This window comes from Amblyomma americanum, chromosome 10 (genome assembly GCF_052857255.1).
Source record: "Amblyomma americanum isolate KBUSLIRL-KWMA chromosome 10, ASM5285725v1, whole genome shotgun sequence".
Lineage (NCBI taxonomy): Eukaryota > Metazoa > Arthropoda > Arachnida > Ixodida > Ixodidae > Amblyomma > Amblyomma americanum.
This window is the reverse complement of record NC_135506.1, coordinates 133,668,257-133,684,817: the sequence shown is the minus strand read 5'-3', so window position 1 is coordinate 133,684,817 and position 16,561 is coordinate 133,668,257. Positions and strand designations below refer to the sequence as shown.

General features: G+C 44.6%; 1 protein-coding gene across 1 annotated transcript in view; it reads left to right on the top strand.

The window, feature by feature from the left end:
• The first annotated feature begins 5,472 nt into the window (after positions 1–5,472).
• Positions 5,473–16,561, top strand: part of LOC144108726 (uncharacterized) — a 282,666-nt gene continuing 271,577 nt past the window's right edge. The window contains exon 1 of the mRNA XM_077641896.1: positions 5,473–5,629. Coding sequence (XP_077498022.1) covers positions 5,473–5,629 — 157 coding nt within the window. The remainder of the gene's footprint in view (positions 5,630–16,561) is intronic.

Sequence of the window (16,561 nt, the reverse complement as noted above, 5' to 3'; positions counted from 1 at the left end):
TACCGTATATTCTCAAGGTATCCTACAATCTAAAACAAGTTGGCAACAAGTGTGGAGTTCTCATGGCCTTCTCCGCCCCCTGAAAATTGGCCAAGACGTGCCCCAGGGTTAGCAGCGGTGCTAAGCAAACATCTGGGCGTGGAAAGAAACACTCGAAGCCCAACATAAAGTTTAGCACGGGAGTTGTCTACAAGATCGCCCTTGTATGTGACAAGGTGTATGTCGGTCTGACTGGACGCTGCGTCAACGTGCGTGCTGGGGAACATAAAAGCAGTTAGGGAACGCGTCAGAGTCGTTTGAAAAACTTCTCGCCCATTCCCGCTCTTGCATTGATAAAAATGAAAAAAAAAAAACAAAAACTGTGAACCACGGCTTGGGGACATCCAAATTCTAAATAGAAGTAAAGATAGATTAAGTCGCAAAATGGCACAAGCCTTTTTTTATCAAAGAGAGAGGTCACACGTGGGTCAGCATAGCTGCTATCTCCCTGCAAGCAAGTGAACATAGACTGCTGTAAAATACGCTGGAATGAGTGAGTAGTTGTCTTCGGCGTGTTTTTTTTTTTTCTTACCTTGAGAGAAGTACGCATGCGTTCACCTTTTTCGGGCTATATATATGCAACATGTTTGGTTTGGTTTATGGGGGTTTAATGTCTCACAGCAACTCAGGGACGCCGTAGTGAAGGTCTCCGGAAATTACGACCACCTGGGGTTCTTTTAGCTGCACTGACATCGCACAGCACACGGGCCTCTAGTACTTCGCCTCCATCGAAATTCGACCGCCGCGGCTGGGATCGAGCCCACATCTTTCGGGCCGGCAGCCGAGTGCCATAACCACCCAGCCACCGCGGCGGCTCTATGCAACTTGTGGCTCAAACAACATAGTTGGAGTCAGCGCCCGTCCTGGCCGTCTTTCTGTGTGGTTTGTGTGAAATTTAGCGCTATTTTTACTTTTGTAAGACAAAACAGCTGTGTATTGCTAATGAGGAATTTGTAGCTGTGGAGAACACGATGCCGTTCAGATTGTGAAGCGAAGAAAACTCATCATGTGAAGCCCCGAAACGCTCGAAAATCTCGTTTTTCGGCACCAACTTGAAACACGGCGCATGAGGGGTGCCGGAAAGCTAGTGGAAACGCAACGTGCGGTGATGACGTGTTCTAATGACTGTGGAGGCCGATTAGAAATTGATGTGCTATTCTTCTTAGCTAGCAAACCTTGATGCTATAAGCTTGAACCACGGCCGGCGTCATCTTTGCTTTCTCGCTCGGGGCACGATTAATGCTCGTAATCCCGAACTACAATGCCATCGATTTTGAGAAACCTGATAGGTACTGGCATTACGCTAGCTTCATTCAATGAATAAAACCCCACTTCTGTGACAGCCTGCAGATTTCTCTTAAAGGGACTATGCAATAAATTAATTGAGGGCACGTAAAGCAGACGAGAGATAGGCATTTCATCACTCGTCACCCCAACGCTAGAATGTTTAAGCTAACATTAATAAGAACTAACATAAACACGATTAAAAATTACGCTCCTCTACTCCCCCCTCAACTCGAACACGCGGGGCACCAGAAAAAAAAAAATAAATAAAACCGGACTGGGACTGGGCCCCGCCCATGAATACATCATCCGCTGACGTTCCTTTTGCAACTTCCGGTTGTCGCTCCTAGCACCCCAGCAGCAGCGTTGGCGGCGTGAGCTCGGCGCGCGTCGGGTTTCTTTGCTTGTCGTCTGTTGTAGTTAGCAGTAATGGACCCGGACCTCGAGGCGCGACTGCTCGCTCTTACGGCCGCGATGGGCATCGAGCCCTATGCGGGCGCATGCAGAGCCGTGCGAGTGGTTCCGGAACTCCTGACAGAACGAGGCGGCAGAGAAAAATTGAAACCATAGGCGCGAAAGCAATGCACTGGCTCGCGCTTGCCCGAGAGGGTCGCGCGGCGGCACGAGCAGACGATTTTCGCGGCTAGCGGAAGTGTGCCCGTGGCGTCGTGGCTGCCATGGCTCCAGCGAATGAAAGCGTGTTTTGGCCTGGTGACGTCATGGGTATAGTGACGTCTTTTTTCGTGTTTTTACTTTCAAAATCGGTCACTACGACACACCAATCGGACCGCGAATTTCAAAAAACACGGTTTTAAAAATTCATAATAAATTGCCGGCTCAGTTGCGAAGACTCATACTTAGTGTGAATGCTTCTTAGCATCCTTTCCAAGCATTGAAAACATTTGCCAGCGACTTTTTATTCACTGCATAACTATTTAAGCAACGCTGGTTTCTTGACACACATTCATTCGTTTGGTATGGAGGTTTAACGGCCGAAAGCATCTCGGCTATGACTGACGCCGGAGTCTACGTTCCCAGATAATTTCCACCATTGGTGTTTTTTAACGAGCGCTGAGGCGGCACAGTGCACGAGCCTCTAGCATTTTGCCTCCATCAAAATGCGACCGCCGCGGCCGGGGTCACAGGCGCATATTTTTGGACAGCAGTTGAGCACCATAACCACTAAGCTACCGCGGCGGCTGACATGCATTGTGTATTTCTGTTAAGCATTTACTGATTTTTACATTGTATTGACTTCACAGGTAAAATAATCGAGACTGAATCCGCGGATGAAAACTTTTGACATTGTAGCTCTACGTTGCTTCCGGCCATGTGCCTTATTTCTGTTGCCGCGTGCGGCAGGAGGCTCGTCTCATTTGTTGTAAGAAGTGGTTGCGCATAATTAGGACATTATAAGTGCACGTGTTTTAGTATTTGCTGGTCGTGAAACAAAATGAATGAAAAAATGCATATTTCAATTCTTAACTTGGTTACAGCCTGACTCGTGTAGCCCCCACGCGAAGAATATCGTTTAGGACGACATCATACATTCCTTATTATGTGCTCAAATGGCTTTCTCTCCATTCCCATGCACAAAAAAGGAGGTTTTCATGACGATCATACCCGATAAAAGATTCTGCCTGGGAACGTTTTCAACTGACATTCTTACATGTTAAAGTGAAAGTTAAGTTTATTTCAACATCAACGTCCACAGGACAGGAGTGATGTTGAGGGGGGGGGGGAGGGGGGGGGGAGTGGAAGCAAAAACCCTAGACTATTCGAGGTTGGCTGGTTCCGTCTCAAAAACACCTCATTTTTATAATATCTCCTGAGGAAGAAATCAAATAGTGATAAATCGGTCGACTTATTAGGCCAGGTTTTCGTTTTACCACGCCCAGTCCATTTGCTTTAGAAAGAACTATTCGATGAATTCCCGAGCCAATGAGGAAAAATGCGGCGGGGGTCCGTCGCGATCGTATCTGATTTTTTTTAACATTAGCATGGGTAATTCCCAGACTAATAAAGGGACGACGCCCTTCAGAAAGCAGTTATTTTGGCAGTAAATTTTCTATTAATGAACTGAGGACCAACGATACGGTCGTTATAAATGCAACACCAAACGTTTGCTTACCGTCTGACGTGGTGCTTACTCTCACACAGCCAGTGCTGGCTCTGGTCGCACCGATAATGAGCCTTGTGCATATAAACATTTGAGTCCCTGCAAAATCGGGCCTCACCATTCTCAAGCACTCTCTGGAGGAATTACTGGTCTTCGTGGCATGCAATCTGGCAGTAGTTACAAAAATCGAGCCGTTTCTGAAAGTCGCCTGGTCTCCGCTCCTGGTGAAGACAGCCAATATTTGGGTAATAGCTGTGTCCTGAAAATGACCGCGAAACATAAATCATGCTCTCTTGATATGCGCCAGCACTTTCCCTCAAGCTTGCTTCCGGCCTTATTTTGATGTATGCGATTACATCGATGTCAAATTCATCGGTTGCACTAGTTGGTCGCTTCGTTTTTAAACATAAACTAATCAGTGGTTTAAAGGAATTAAATATCGAAATAAATGCGGCACGAGTGTGCACACGACGGCCAGCATGTTCGGCAGCGTATAATCTGGATGCCAGCTATGCGTTCTATTGAGCGCTCACATAGGCGATCAAAATATCAACCTTCTCGGCAACGTACAATTAGAATTTGGCTCGCGCGGTAATTCCACAGTATTCACGCTGCGACGTTGAAGGTGGGCGAGCTGACACTGCGCACATTTAATACCCTGAAACTAATATCGCGAGGTCACTCGCACACCACCAACACAAGCACCTCAGCGGTAAACGTCAACGCTTTTTATGAAACTGGCGCTACAAAACCCCGCGAACAACTTCCCACTAGCCTGCAGCTACTATTACGCAAGCTCCCCTCGCTTCGCGCAGAAAACCTTTTTCGGTCTGATGCACTTCTGTAAGGATATTGCGGGCAGTTTGATGTTTTGTTGGCATCGAAATTATTGGTCGAACCAACCTGCCCGACCGCACTATTCGTGAGTTTGGACGGGGTGGAGCGGGAAATCCCCACGTGCGAAAGGTGAGATCTGGATTGATGACCGGCGATAGGGGTCAAGCCTGATCCGTTCATATCAGTCGTATATGAGGCGTATACAGGCTTCGTAACAAAAAGAAATACTCAGGAAAACATCAACAAGAAAATTCTACGAGACCAAGCCTAGCAAATTAGCTTTAGTACAGACGCACGACGCAAATAACAAACGCAGAATGAGGACGCAAATAAATACTTAACATGAAGAGGGAAGCATTAAGGCGATAACTATATAAGAACGTTACACGAATAAAGGAATATTGTGCAAAGGAATAAGACGAGAAACAGCGAGCGACAAGACAAAGAAACAATTCCACGAGTTTGGAAAGAAACGGCGGCTTATCTGCGTTCTGCTAAGCCAGCCTGCGGATGCTCGTTGTGGGGCTGGTGGGGTGTCGTGCAAAGGGGCGAACTTGGGCCAGGCGTCCGCAGGGCCGCCGTTACCGCGCCGTTATCAGACGGCAAGGCTCGCTTGCCGACCACTTCTCTGGCTGACCTCAAGCACCTCAGCACACACCGATTTCTCCAAGCCAACTGCACGGCTCCCGGCTTTCTCGCCGCGGCGATCTCGGCGCAAACAAACGAAAAGCTCAATGCACAGCGCACCAACGATTCGCAGATGTCAAAAGCAAAATAAATAAAACACGTTGAAATGTTGAAGGAACGTGACATAAAGTGCCGCTCCTAAAGAGTGTATGCTAAGAGTGCCATGGCATTCAACCCGGAGCGTCCGGTTCCCCGAAGCAGGCGCAACGGCTGAGCCGAGTGTGTGGCCACCGCCGATCGCGTGACGCAGTACATGCGTATGAGTGATTCGAAAGAGAGGCTCTAGGCTTCAGCCTACGCTGTGAGATGCGCGTTTAAAATATGTGGCCGGCACAGAGTTTGCTAGCGAAAATGGCTGCTGGTAGCGGCGAGTGCATTCTATCTTGCATGGACCTTAAAACCAGCGTTTCCAGTAAAGTATCTTTGATATCAGAAGGCATTAATGAGTCGTATTTGCGTCTTCGTTAAAATACTTACCCAGAAGCTCACCTATATGTCCTTGTGCCATGAACGCAACTGTGGTTGTAAAAATTTGTGGCGCTGCTTTTTATCCTGTCAGTCAAGAGGAAGAAGACAGGAGATCCTACTTGATCCTGCTCTGCTGTCTGCTGTGCCTCCTGCTGCTGCTGCTTATGCTGGGCATCTTCTACGGATTCAGCTCTTGTGAGAAACCACTATCGTTATTGCTTGTTAACGGCTATCACAATCTTTCGGAGCTCAAGCCTACAGGCGTATCATGACGTAGATTCTCCGAACCACATCATTACACCATCCTGACGCCTTGCCGCAAGGTGTACAGCTGCTTACTGTCTGTTAACTAACATGTTCGGGTGGGCTAGTCGGTCATTTATCATAAAAATGGCAACACAAAATACACTGGGACGACAGCGAAGAAATATAGAGCATAGGATAAAGCACCATAGGTGTAAGTTTCATCGCTTTCGACCCCTTTCTTTCTCGTTGCGATTTTCTACGATCAATGCGTGCAATTTGACGAGATGGCATCATTCGTGCCACTGTCCGCGTTACAATGTATTTCGTTTCGTCGCTGAACATAAATTAATACGAAATCCTTTTTTCCCAAATGAACGACAACTTTAAAGCGTACGGTTTGGGGTGATCATGAATTTTAATGCGAAAACGGTCACCACGTTTATTAAGTAGAACTTAGGAACTGGAATGGTTGCGTGACATAACGTTTCTATCGCTTCCACATTAAGGTTTAAGGTGCATTTAATCTGATCCTTGTAATAAATAAAGCTTGATAAAGACCTAAAGAATTTAAATCTGTGCGGACCGCACAGATCTCGCTGGAGCTGTTTTTTCTGGCTAGCGGGGAATAATGGGCTTGCCCTGAGCTCCTGCGTCCCATCCTTTCAGGAAGCAGCTGCCTTTTTTTCTCTGATTACGTTTCTTCACTGGGTCTTGTTATGATCCTTAAAACAACGTCGGCCATCACGTTGTCGGCACCACGCGTCTCTGTAACCCTCACCTCACACCGCGTTCAAATCGCTCTTATCGCACTGCCGAAAATGTCTCAGTTGACTCCGCAGCCCTACAGAACATTGCACAATGTGTTCAGAGTGCGACGCAAGCGCACGGTCCGCGCGCTCGCGCCGCTCTCGTTCCCTCATCCTTCTTCACGTATTACTTCTGTTTTAAACAAGATTACGTGATAGCTATACTGCAGGGATGGCGTAGAGATAGAGCATCCGCATCCCATGCAAAAGGATGGAGGTTCGAATCGCGAGGCCACGCAATTCTTCACGGGGTTAAAAAAAAATAACTCCGCATGTTGATGGAATTGCATATCCAGCCCTTGGGCGTGGCCTGATCTTGGTGACCATAACTGAATACGCACTTCCTTACCAGAACAGAATTTGGCCACCCTGATGTAGTACTTGGCAACAAGCCTCTATGAACAAATCAGTTAACTCTCGGCCCTCACTCCCCATGAGCTTCGGATACTGACGAAGGCGGCGGTGAGACATGTCACGCAGCGGAGAGTGCGAAGATTCACTGGCTCCGGACAGGTCACCATTAGAACCTGAACCTTGCAGCATTTAAAGCTAGAACCTTATCCAGTGAGGTTAGCCTAGCAGTGCTGCTTGAGAAACTGGTGGGCATTTAATGAGATGTCAAAGGGCTTAGTGAAGTTAGGACGAGAGGTGAGGCGGATAAAATGGTACTAAAGGGCGAGCATATACAGTACTATCGCGGATTAGCGGATACATGAGAACTAGGTGTCTGATTCCTCATTAATCATGATATAGCTGGTAACATAGAGGAGCTCTACAGTATTAATGACTCAGTAGAAGGTACAAGCTGAAGATGATGCAGGCCTACGCGCCTACATCCGGCCCTGAAGACCAGATCGTTGCCAACTTCTATGAAGACATGGAATCGGCACTGAAACAAATAGAATCACAGTACATTGCACTGATTGGCGACTTCAATGCTAAGCTTGGAAAACAGCAGGCTGGCGACCAGGTGGGAGGCGACTATGGGATAAGATTCCAGGAATAGCACGGGAAAGTTATTAGTAGAGTTCGGAGATAGTATTCTTGTATGGATCATGAACACCTTCCGTAAACGGGAGAACAGGAAGTGGACCTACAAGAGTCCCAATGGTGATACGAGTTAGGGATAAGAATGAAAATGCTGGAATTCGGGATATCGCTGCAGAACGATATGCGGATATAACTGAGGAAAATGATCCTGCTGTTCAAGCAATCAGCGATAATCTGACAGCTATCATTACGGAGTGCGCAGCAGAAGTAGGCGGTAGGTACGACGGCTGACAGGATACCGGCAAACAATCTCAGGAGACGAAAGATCTGATTAAGAAACGCCTATGCTAGAGGGCGTCTAACCCTGCCGACAGAATAGAACTAACAGAGCTATCGAAGTTAATAAATAAGCGCAAGGTAGCCGACATAAGAAATTTTAATATGGAGAGAATCGAGCATGCCCTAAAGAACGGAGGTAGTCTAAAAACGGTGAAGAAGAAACTAGGCATAGGAAAAACAAGATGTATGCGTTAGATACAAGGAGGACAATGCCATTAGAAATATGGGTAAGATATTTAAAGTTGCCGAAGAGTTCTACACAAATCTGTACAGTAGGCAATGTAATCGGAACGCTAATGAAAGAGACGTACAGTAGCGCAAAGCAAAGCGTTATCCCGGCAGTAACGAAAGCGGAAGTAAAGCAGGCCTTAGGAGCAATGGAAAAGGGGAAATCAGCTGGTGTGCATTTGGCAACAGCACATCTGTTGAAGAACGGAGGAGAGGTCGTGCTAGAAGTATTAGACACCCTGTATATGCAATGCCTTATAATCTCGACAGGACCAGAAGCTTGGAAGAACGCAAACATTATCTTAATAAATAAGCAAGGAGACGCCAATTACTTGAAAAATTACAGACCGATCTGTTTACTCTCCATTGCCTTCAAGGTATGTGTTAAGGCAATAGCTTATAGAGCCGGAGCAACCTTAGACATTAATCAACCAAATAATCAGGCAGGCTTTCGTGAAGGATATTGGACAATAGATCATATTCACACTATCAATCAGTTGATAGGGAAATGCGCCTATATATTACGAGAGAGCATTTGACTCAGTAGACAATAGATCACATTCACACTATCAATCAGTTGATAGGGAAATGCGCCTATATATTACGAGAGAGCATTTGACTCAGTGGAAACCTCAGCAGTCATACAGGAATATCAGAATCATGGTGTAGAGGAGCCTTGCGTGAAAATGCTGGAAGATATCTATAGCAACTGCAGATTTACCTTAGTACTCCATAAAGTCAGCAATAAAATTGCACTAAGGAATAGCGTCAGGCAGGGAGACACGAACTCGCCAATGCTATTCACCGCCTGTTTACAGGAGGTGTTCCGAGGCGTGGATTGGTCCGCCGCGGTGGCTCAGCGGTTACGGCGCTCGGCTGCTGACCCGAAAGACGCGGGTTCGATCTCGGACATGGCGGATGAATTTCGATGAAGGCGAAATTCTTGAAGCCCGTGTCCTGTGCGATGTCAGTGCTCGTTAAAGGAGCCCAGGTGGTCGAAATTTTCGGAGCCCTTCACTACAGCGTCTTTCATAGCCGCAGTTGCATTGGGACGTTAAACCCCTCAAAAGTCAAATGAAATCAAATCGTGGCGTGGATTGGGAAGAGTTGGGGATAAGATTTAATGGAGAATAGCTAAGTAATTTGCGATTCGCGGATTACCTTGTCTTGTTAAGTGACACAGGAGATGAACTTCAAAGTGTGATAAATAAGTTAGGCAGAGCTGAACGGTAGGTCTTAAAGTTAACACGCAGAACACCAAAGTAAAATTTAACAGTCTAACAAGGGAACAGCAGTACACAATTGGCAGCGAGGGGCTGGAAGTGGTAAAAGAATCCGCCCAGTTAGGGCAAGCAGGGACAGCGCATCCGGATCATGAGAGGGCAATAACTAGAAGGATAAGAATGGGGTGGAGCGCGTATGGTAGGTGCTCTCAGGTCATTAATAGCAGGTTACCAATATCCCTCAAGAGAAAATTGTACAACAGCTGCATCTTACCTGTATTCACCGACGGAGCAGAAACGTGGAGGGTAACGAAAAGGGCTCACCTTAAGATAAGGGTGATGCAACAATCCATGGAAAGAAAAATGATAGGTGTAACGCTAAGAGACCGGAAGCGGGCAGAGCAGTTGAGAACAAACGGGGGTTAATGACTTCCTAGTCGAAATCAAGAGGAAGCAGTGGACCTGGGCAGGACATGTATTGCAAATCAAGATAACCGCTGTTCCTTAAGGGTAACGGAGTGGATTCCAAGAGAACGCAAACGTAGCAGGGGGCGGGGAAAGGTTAGGTGGGCGGATGATATTAAGAAGTTTGCAGGCATGGGGTGAGCGCAGCTGGCAAAAGACAGACAATTTGAGACAATTGTAGAGATATGGGAGAGACATGGGAGAAAAGACAATTGGAGAGACATGGGAGAGGCCTTTACTTTGCAGTGGGGGCAGTCAGAGTAGCGATTATGATGATGATGATGATGATGATGATGACGTTACCAGTTGTGAATATGTGTGGTATGTCGAACCGAACGATAAGGTACCACTTGAAAGAAACGGCGCGGAAAAAGTCTGGGCACAGGACACGCCTTCAAATGGAGGCAAATGAAAATCACCGCCAATCTCAAAATATATATCAAATCCGGTTTTCAGGCACCCAGTTTCACTGAAAAAGTCTACTCGAGGCCCTGAAAAAGCTTAAAACAATTAACCTTACCACCTAAAAGATTGTAAAGAAAACAAAGAACTTGAATCCTTATTGCTTCAGTACGAATCCTTATTGCTTCAGACCAAAACGATGATGTTATTTTTCCGCCCCCCTCGAAAGTGTTCAAAAAAAGCAGGTCTACAACAGGCGGCAACGCCGCCTGTTGTCACTTACACATCGATCTTCTTGTTTAACGATGTGGTATGCCTCTAGAGTCTCGCGTTGACTCTTAGTAATACCTCGTCTTTGTGTAATTGACACGACGGTTAGTCTATTAGATAAAGAAATTAGATTTTTGAACTCCTTGACGTAACGTGTCGTAGAATGATTGCGGTCCGGATGTTTGTCAGTAATGCTGCAATCTACCTTTTCTTGTAAATCTCTCATGTGTGCGCATGCGTAGTTTGATACTGAAGGGTATAAATGTGTTCGTTTCTGAAATAAATGCAGTCGATAGTCCAGCGTCGTCCTGCGTTCCTGTTCTGTGTCTCTATCTTTTGCGCTGGTTTTCTTTCTGCAATCATGTACCGACTCGTCCAGCTCACCACTCTATTGAATCAGCTAACGGAAATCACTGCCGTCAAATGTTTAGGTATGAATATAACAAGTGGTTTATCTTGGAATGCTCATACTGACATTATCTGTACAGCCCCATTAAAAAACTCCCTGTCCTGAGGCATAAGCTCCAAAATTCTGCGTCTAATGCAAAACTTCTCAGCTATCTTTATATAATCAGGCCAAAGCTTGAATACGCGTGCATAGAATTGGATCCGCACACTACATCGAATATCAATAAACTTTAAAAAGTGGAAATATATCAGATTTGGGTAAACAAAAGTTTTTAATCCAATTCTCCTTCGAAATTTATGCAAACTCACGATATATCGCGTCTAAAAAACGGTGAAAAGACTTTCGTTTAGAAATTATTTTTTTCTTAATAATCAACAAGCCTAGACTTCATCTGTCCTAATATTTATTTCCACAGCCTGATAGAACCACTCGAGAAAACCATACTAGTTTATAAGCGCTATATTTTGCACGAGCAAACTTATTCGTCACTGACTAGAAATGTGTGCCCCGGTGTTTGCTCAGGTAAAAATAAAAATTTTTAGACTTTCGTTTAGAAATTATTTTTTTCTTAATAATCAACAAGCCTAGACTTCATCCGTCCTAATATTTATTTCCACAGCCTGATAGAACCACTCGAGAAAACTATACTAGTTTATAAGCGCTATATTTTGCACGAGCAAACTTATTCGTCACTGACTAGAAATGTGTGCCCCGGTGTTTGCTCAGGTAAAAATAAAAATTTTTACTTCTAATTATTCAAAGCCAGGTTAAAAGTAGCCTACCTGAATTTTGTGTAGTTTCACCAGACCAACGCTCCAGACACAGGCACAGTTTAAACATAGAGTCACCAGTTACACGGAATGATTTATTTATTCATTTAGCAAAAATACGGCAGGCCCTAAGTGGGCCCTAGCATGAGGGGCGAAAAGAAGTACAGCATTGTGAATATCAATTCATCACGCGAAACATAAGTAAGTAAAATAAACTGAGACACGTTCAACTTTTACAATAAAACATGCATAAATACGAGACACGACTATGAGGAAGACGACAACAATTTTTCAAAAAAATCAATGAGCGTGATTGCATCAGGAGGCAGCTTTTTTCATTCATCGATAGTGCGTGGATAAAAAGAATATTTAAAGGCATTAATTCTAGCTTGATAAGGCGTTAAATAATGTACATAATGATATCTTGTGGGACGAGTTTCAAGGGATGCAAGGTTAAGGTCAGAACTCATGGTGAGTTTGTTGTTTTTCTGCAGAAATAGAAGTCTTAGTCTCTAGATTTTTCTACGTATTTGCAGTAGTGGGATGGCGTTCTCTTTCATTAAAATAGATGGAGAGTCAGATGTGCAAGAGTTAGAAAAGATGAAGCGCACGGATTTCCGCTGTACAGCCTCCAATGCCTCAATATTCTTTTTGGTATAAGGGTCCCAGACTGTGCAAGCATACTCTAGTTTGGGTCTTACGAGGCTGTAGTATGCGAACTGCTTTATCCGGGAAGGAGCGTTTTTAAGTTTGTGGCGAAGAAGTCTAAGTTTTCTGTAGGAGGATGAGCATGCATTGGCAATATGACTGTTCCAACTTAGATTACTAGTTATGGTAACACCGAGGTATTTATATTTCCTAAATTCTATAAGAGGATGCGATGGGAGCCTGTAAGGAAACGAGTGTACATTTTTTGGTGATTTTCATAAAAACTGTTTTCGCGGAATAAAGCTTCATATCCCAACTACTGCACCATGTGTCAATTTGCTAGAGGCTAGATTTAAGGAGGATTTGGTCGTTAGGGCTGTTAATTTCGTTGAACAAAACGCAATAATCAGCAAAACACCTAACCTGGACCGGTTGAGATCTAACAGTAATGATATCATTTATATATAACAGAAATAGCAACGGGCTTAGCACACTACCTTGTGGAACACCTTAAGTAACTGGTAAAGAATTTGAATGATAACCGTCAATGCTAACAAACTGTACATGGTTGGTGAGATATGACGAAACCCACGTGATTAAAAATTTAGGAAGACCAATTATCTCAAGTTTATATCTTAGTGTAGCAAGTGACACAACATCAAAACCTTTTTTAAAATCTAAAAAAATGGCATCGATCTGCCCCGAGAGATTAAGGACGGTTGCAAAGCTGTGAATAACCGATGTTAATTAGGTCACAGTGGTTTAGCCTTTCCTGAAACCATGTTGAATAGAAGAAAGTACACCATTGTCATCTAGAAATTTGGTTATATAGTTAGCTAAAATATTTTCTGACAATTTACAACCAGTGGAAGTGAGTGAAATGGGACAATAATTATCAAAAAGTGCCATATCACCTTTTTAGGCACAGGCACAACACAAGCTGTCCTCTAGTCGGAAGGCAGTCTTCCTGTAGCAAACGACCTGCGAAATAATATTGAAAAATATTTAGAAATAATTCCTGCATAACGACGCAAAAATGTGTTGGGATTTTAATTGGACCAGAAGTGGACTTAGTTTTCAGATTTAAAAACAGTGAAGTTAATCCTGGTAGTGATACAATGTCTTGATCAGGAAAACAAAATACATCAGTACGAAACCTACATGGATTTGGATTTGAGAATACACTATGGAAGTGCCTATTAAAGGGATCGGCAATGGTAGTTTTTTCAATAAGGATTACACCCTCATGCATAATTCGGTTAATGGGCTTTTTTTTTCTGGTAAATAGTTCCAAAACTTTTGGAGGGAGTCATGAATAAAGTCCGGTAGTGTGAGCTCAGAATAGTACCGTTTGGTTTTCTGAATTTCTTCAGTAAGGTTCGATTTGAAAGTTTGAATTATGGATCGAGTGGAGCCTCTTCGTTTCAACAGTTTAATTTTCCTCGTAAGATGCACTATGTTTCTACTGATACAAGGATTTATCCTGCGTGTTTTCTTTACTTTCATAGGGACAAAATTTTGTCTATGCAGTGGAAGCAATTTTTTTTAAACTTTTCTTATAATTCATCAACGCCAGAACCATGAAAAAAGACAAGGCAATGCTCAAAGTAATCGAGCCCACTTTCGTAGTTTGCGTGTGAAAAATCCTTGAAAGGAACTATTTTAGCGATAGGTTTTTTGTTCAAAAAAAAATGCACAGGAAATTAAACGTAGACCATAATGTGATTAGATTAGCCCTATTCTATCGACACTGAAAAATTTTGCATGGAATGACTCAAGAATACAAGATCAAACACAGAGGCAGAATCACCTTGCACACGTGTTGGTTCTCTAACAACTTGTTGCAGGCCATGGCAAAGCATTAATCACATAACTTATCAGCATGGGCACCACAGCCTGAAAAAAGAGGTGGGTAATCCCCGTCGATTTATGGTAGATTAAAGTCTCCCGCCAGTATGATTTTGGCACCCTTGAATTTGGGCATATGATCAGCAAGGTCATTTAGGGATAGTACTAGTGAATCTTGAGGTCGATAAGCTGCAAAAACTAGGTAGGACTGGCCGCAGCAGATTGCTTTGAAAGAAATACTTTAGTGGCCAGCAATTTCCTTCATGTTGATAGAGCAACAGCCACGTTTTACAAGAACCGCTACCCCCCGGGAAGGCCTGTCACAAAGGAATACTTGATAGCCGGGAGGAAAAACGTCTCTGTCATCAATGTCGTCTCGTATCCAGGTTTCCGTAATTACAGCAATATGTGGATCACATTCAAGTAATGTAGCCTCAAGTTTTTCTGTTTTGTTTAGAACACTACGTGCATTGATGTTTATTAGTCTGAGGTTTTGGTCACTGGGAGCCGCAAGTAAAGGAGTTTGTGAGCCGCTCTGATGGTCTAGACTGCCAGCCTGCTGCTTGGGAGCTTGACCTGGCAGCCTCACTCGTGCATTGTTGGAATCATACCATGCATACAGTATTCCATCCATCAGCAGATTATCTTTGAATAGAATTGCTTTTTTTCTTTCTTTTTTCTCTTGTTTCGCACTTTCTCACAAGAGTTTGCGTTTTCTGAATGTGTTGCGGGAGTAACCACTTTGCAGGGATGTCTTCCCCTTTAAGTTTGAAAGCATTCTTCAAAACTTTGTGCTTTTCATAAAAGTCCTGGAAAAAGATAATGGCAGGTCTTGTTTTCCCTGGCTTGCCAATCCTGTGGATTCTTCTTACAGAAGAACACGAGACACTAAGTTTTTCGGAAAAAATACCTTGAAGTACTTTTTGCTTGAGATCAACGTCGCTTTCTTCGGGTTATTTTACTCCGAACACAAGCAGATTTGACCGTCTACTCCTATCTTCTAAATCATCAATCTTGTTCTGAAGAGAACGCACAGTTTGTTTAAGGGTGTGTATTCGATTTATATGTTGTTCAAATTTCCAAAATTTAGAGCGCAGGTCATTGACTGTTTTGTTGAAGATTAGCCAGCTGATTCCTAAGGGCTGTCATTTCAGATGTTAGTTTGTCCTGATCTTGCATGAACTGCTCCAATAACTCGCGAGTGTTGGGCCGGGATTCAACTCGACATCGCCACAGAGCAACAATCCGCACGCAAGATATACATCAGAGGCAATTTCTAAGCACTTTTGTGGGCATGGCAAAACCAAAAGCAACAAGTAATCACTCTTAATGCTAGAGTAATGGCCACACACCTGCACAAGGCAGAAGAAGGGCCGCCTGTTAGGCGACATGCCCACAGACGATGCGCCGCGCCCACTGAAGAGGAATTCTTGCGGGGGACGTCTTTTAAAGCACGATGTGTTGATGTCACGTGATAGTTCGGCGGTAGCGCTCCAGTCGTGAAGTTGGTGAGCAGGTAATGGTGCGTCACCAGCGGTAACGGATGCCAGAGACACGTGTCGACAGCTTGTGCGTCGAGTTGCCTGGCGATTCAGTAAGGAAAAGCACAAGAACCTGCACAAGGCAGAAGAAGGGCCTGTTAGGCTACATGCCCACAGTCGATGCGCCGCGCCCACTGAGGAGGAATTCTTGCAGGACGTTTTTTAAAGCAGGATCTGTTGCTGTCACGTTGTAGTTCGGCGGTAGAGCTCCAGTCGTGAAGTTGGTGCGCAGGTAACGGTGCGTAATCAGCGGTAACGCATGCCAGAGACCTTCAAATATAGCTTTTTTTACAAAGGCTTACAATGGAGTGCACAACCAGATTCAGTTGCCTTATCTTCCTGTGTCAGTGCTTTTACTGCTGGTTTAGAAGCTATCAATCTCTCTAATATGAATGTGTCTTAGTACATAACGCTGTAGCATAGTCAAGAGTTCGACGAAAGTTCGTCTGGTCAAGCATTAGTAGAAGCAAAAGTGCTACAGTCAGTGACCAGGTAAAAGTAAAAACTATATGACAATTCGGAACCCTTACGGGCTCCTTGTTCACAATGAGGCTAAAATGGCAAGTGGTCGAAACTTAAATACGCAGAATATTACGTAATGAATGTATGTACACGGGTGGTGGTGGTGAAAGCATTTATTTGAATATTGCAGAGAGGTTGCGTGGGGAGCAATCCCTAGTGGGCCGCTCCCCTTACAGTACTAGGTGGAGTCCCTTATTGAGAGTCCCCATTGGTCTGGTTCGCCACTCGAGCTCGCTGAACTAGGGCTTGTTGGGCCGGTAGGTCCAGACAGCTGAGCAGGGCCGCCTCCCAGTCCTCTCGGGTAGGGGAAGGGGTTAGGGGCGGAAGAGAAGGATTGTGTTGACATGCCCAGACCATGTGGAACGTGTCAGCCACCTCCCCACCGAAAGAGAAGAGGCCAGAGAAAGAAGTGTCGAAATG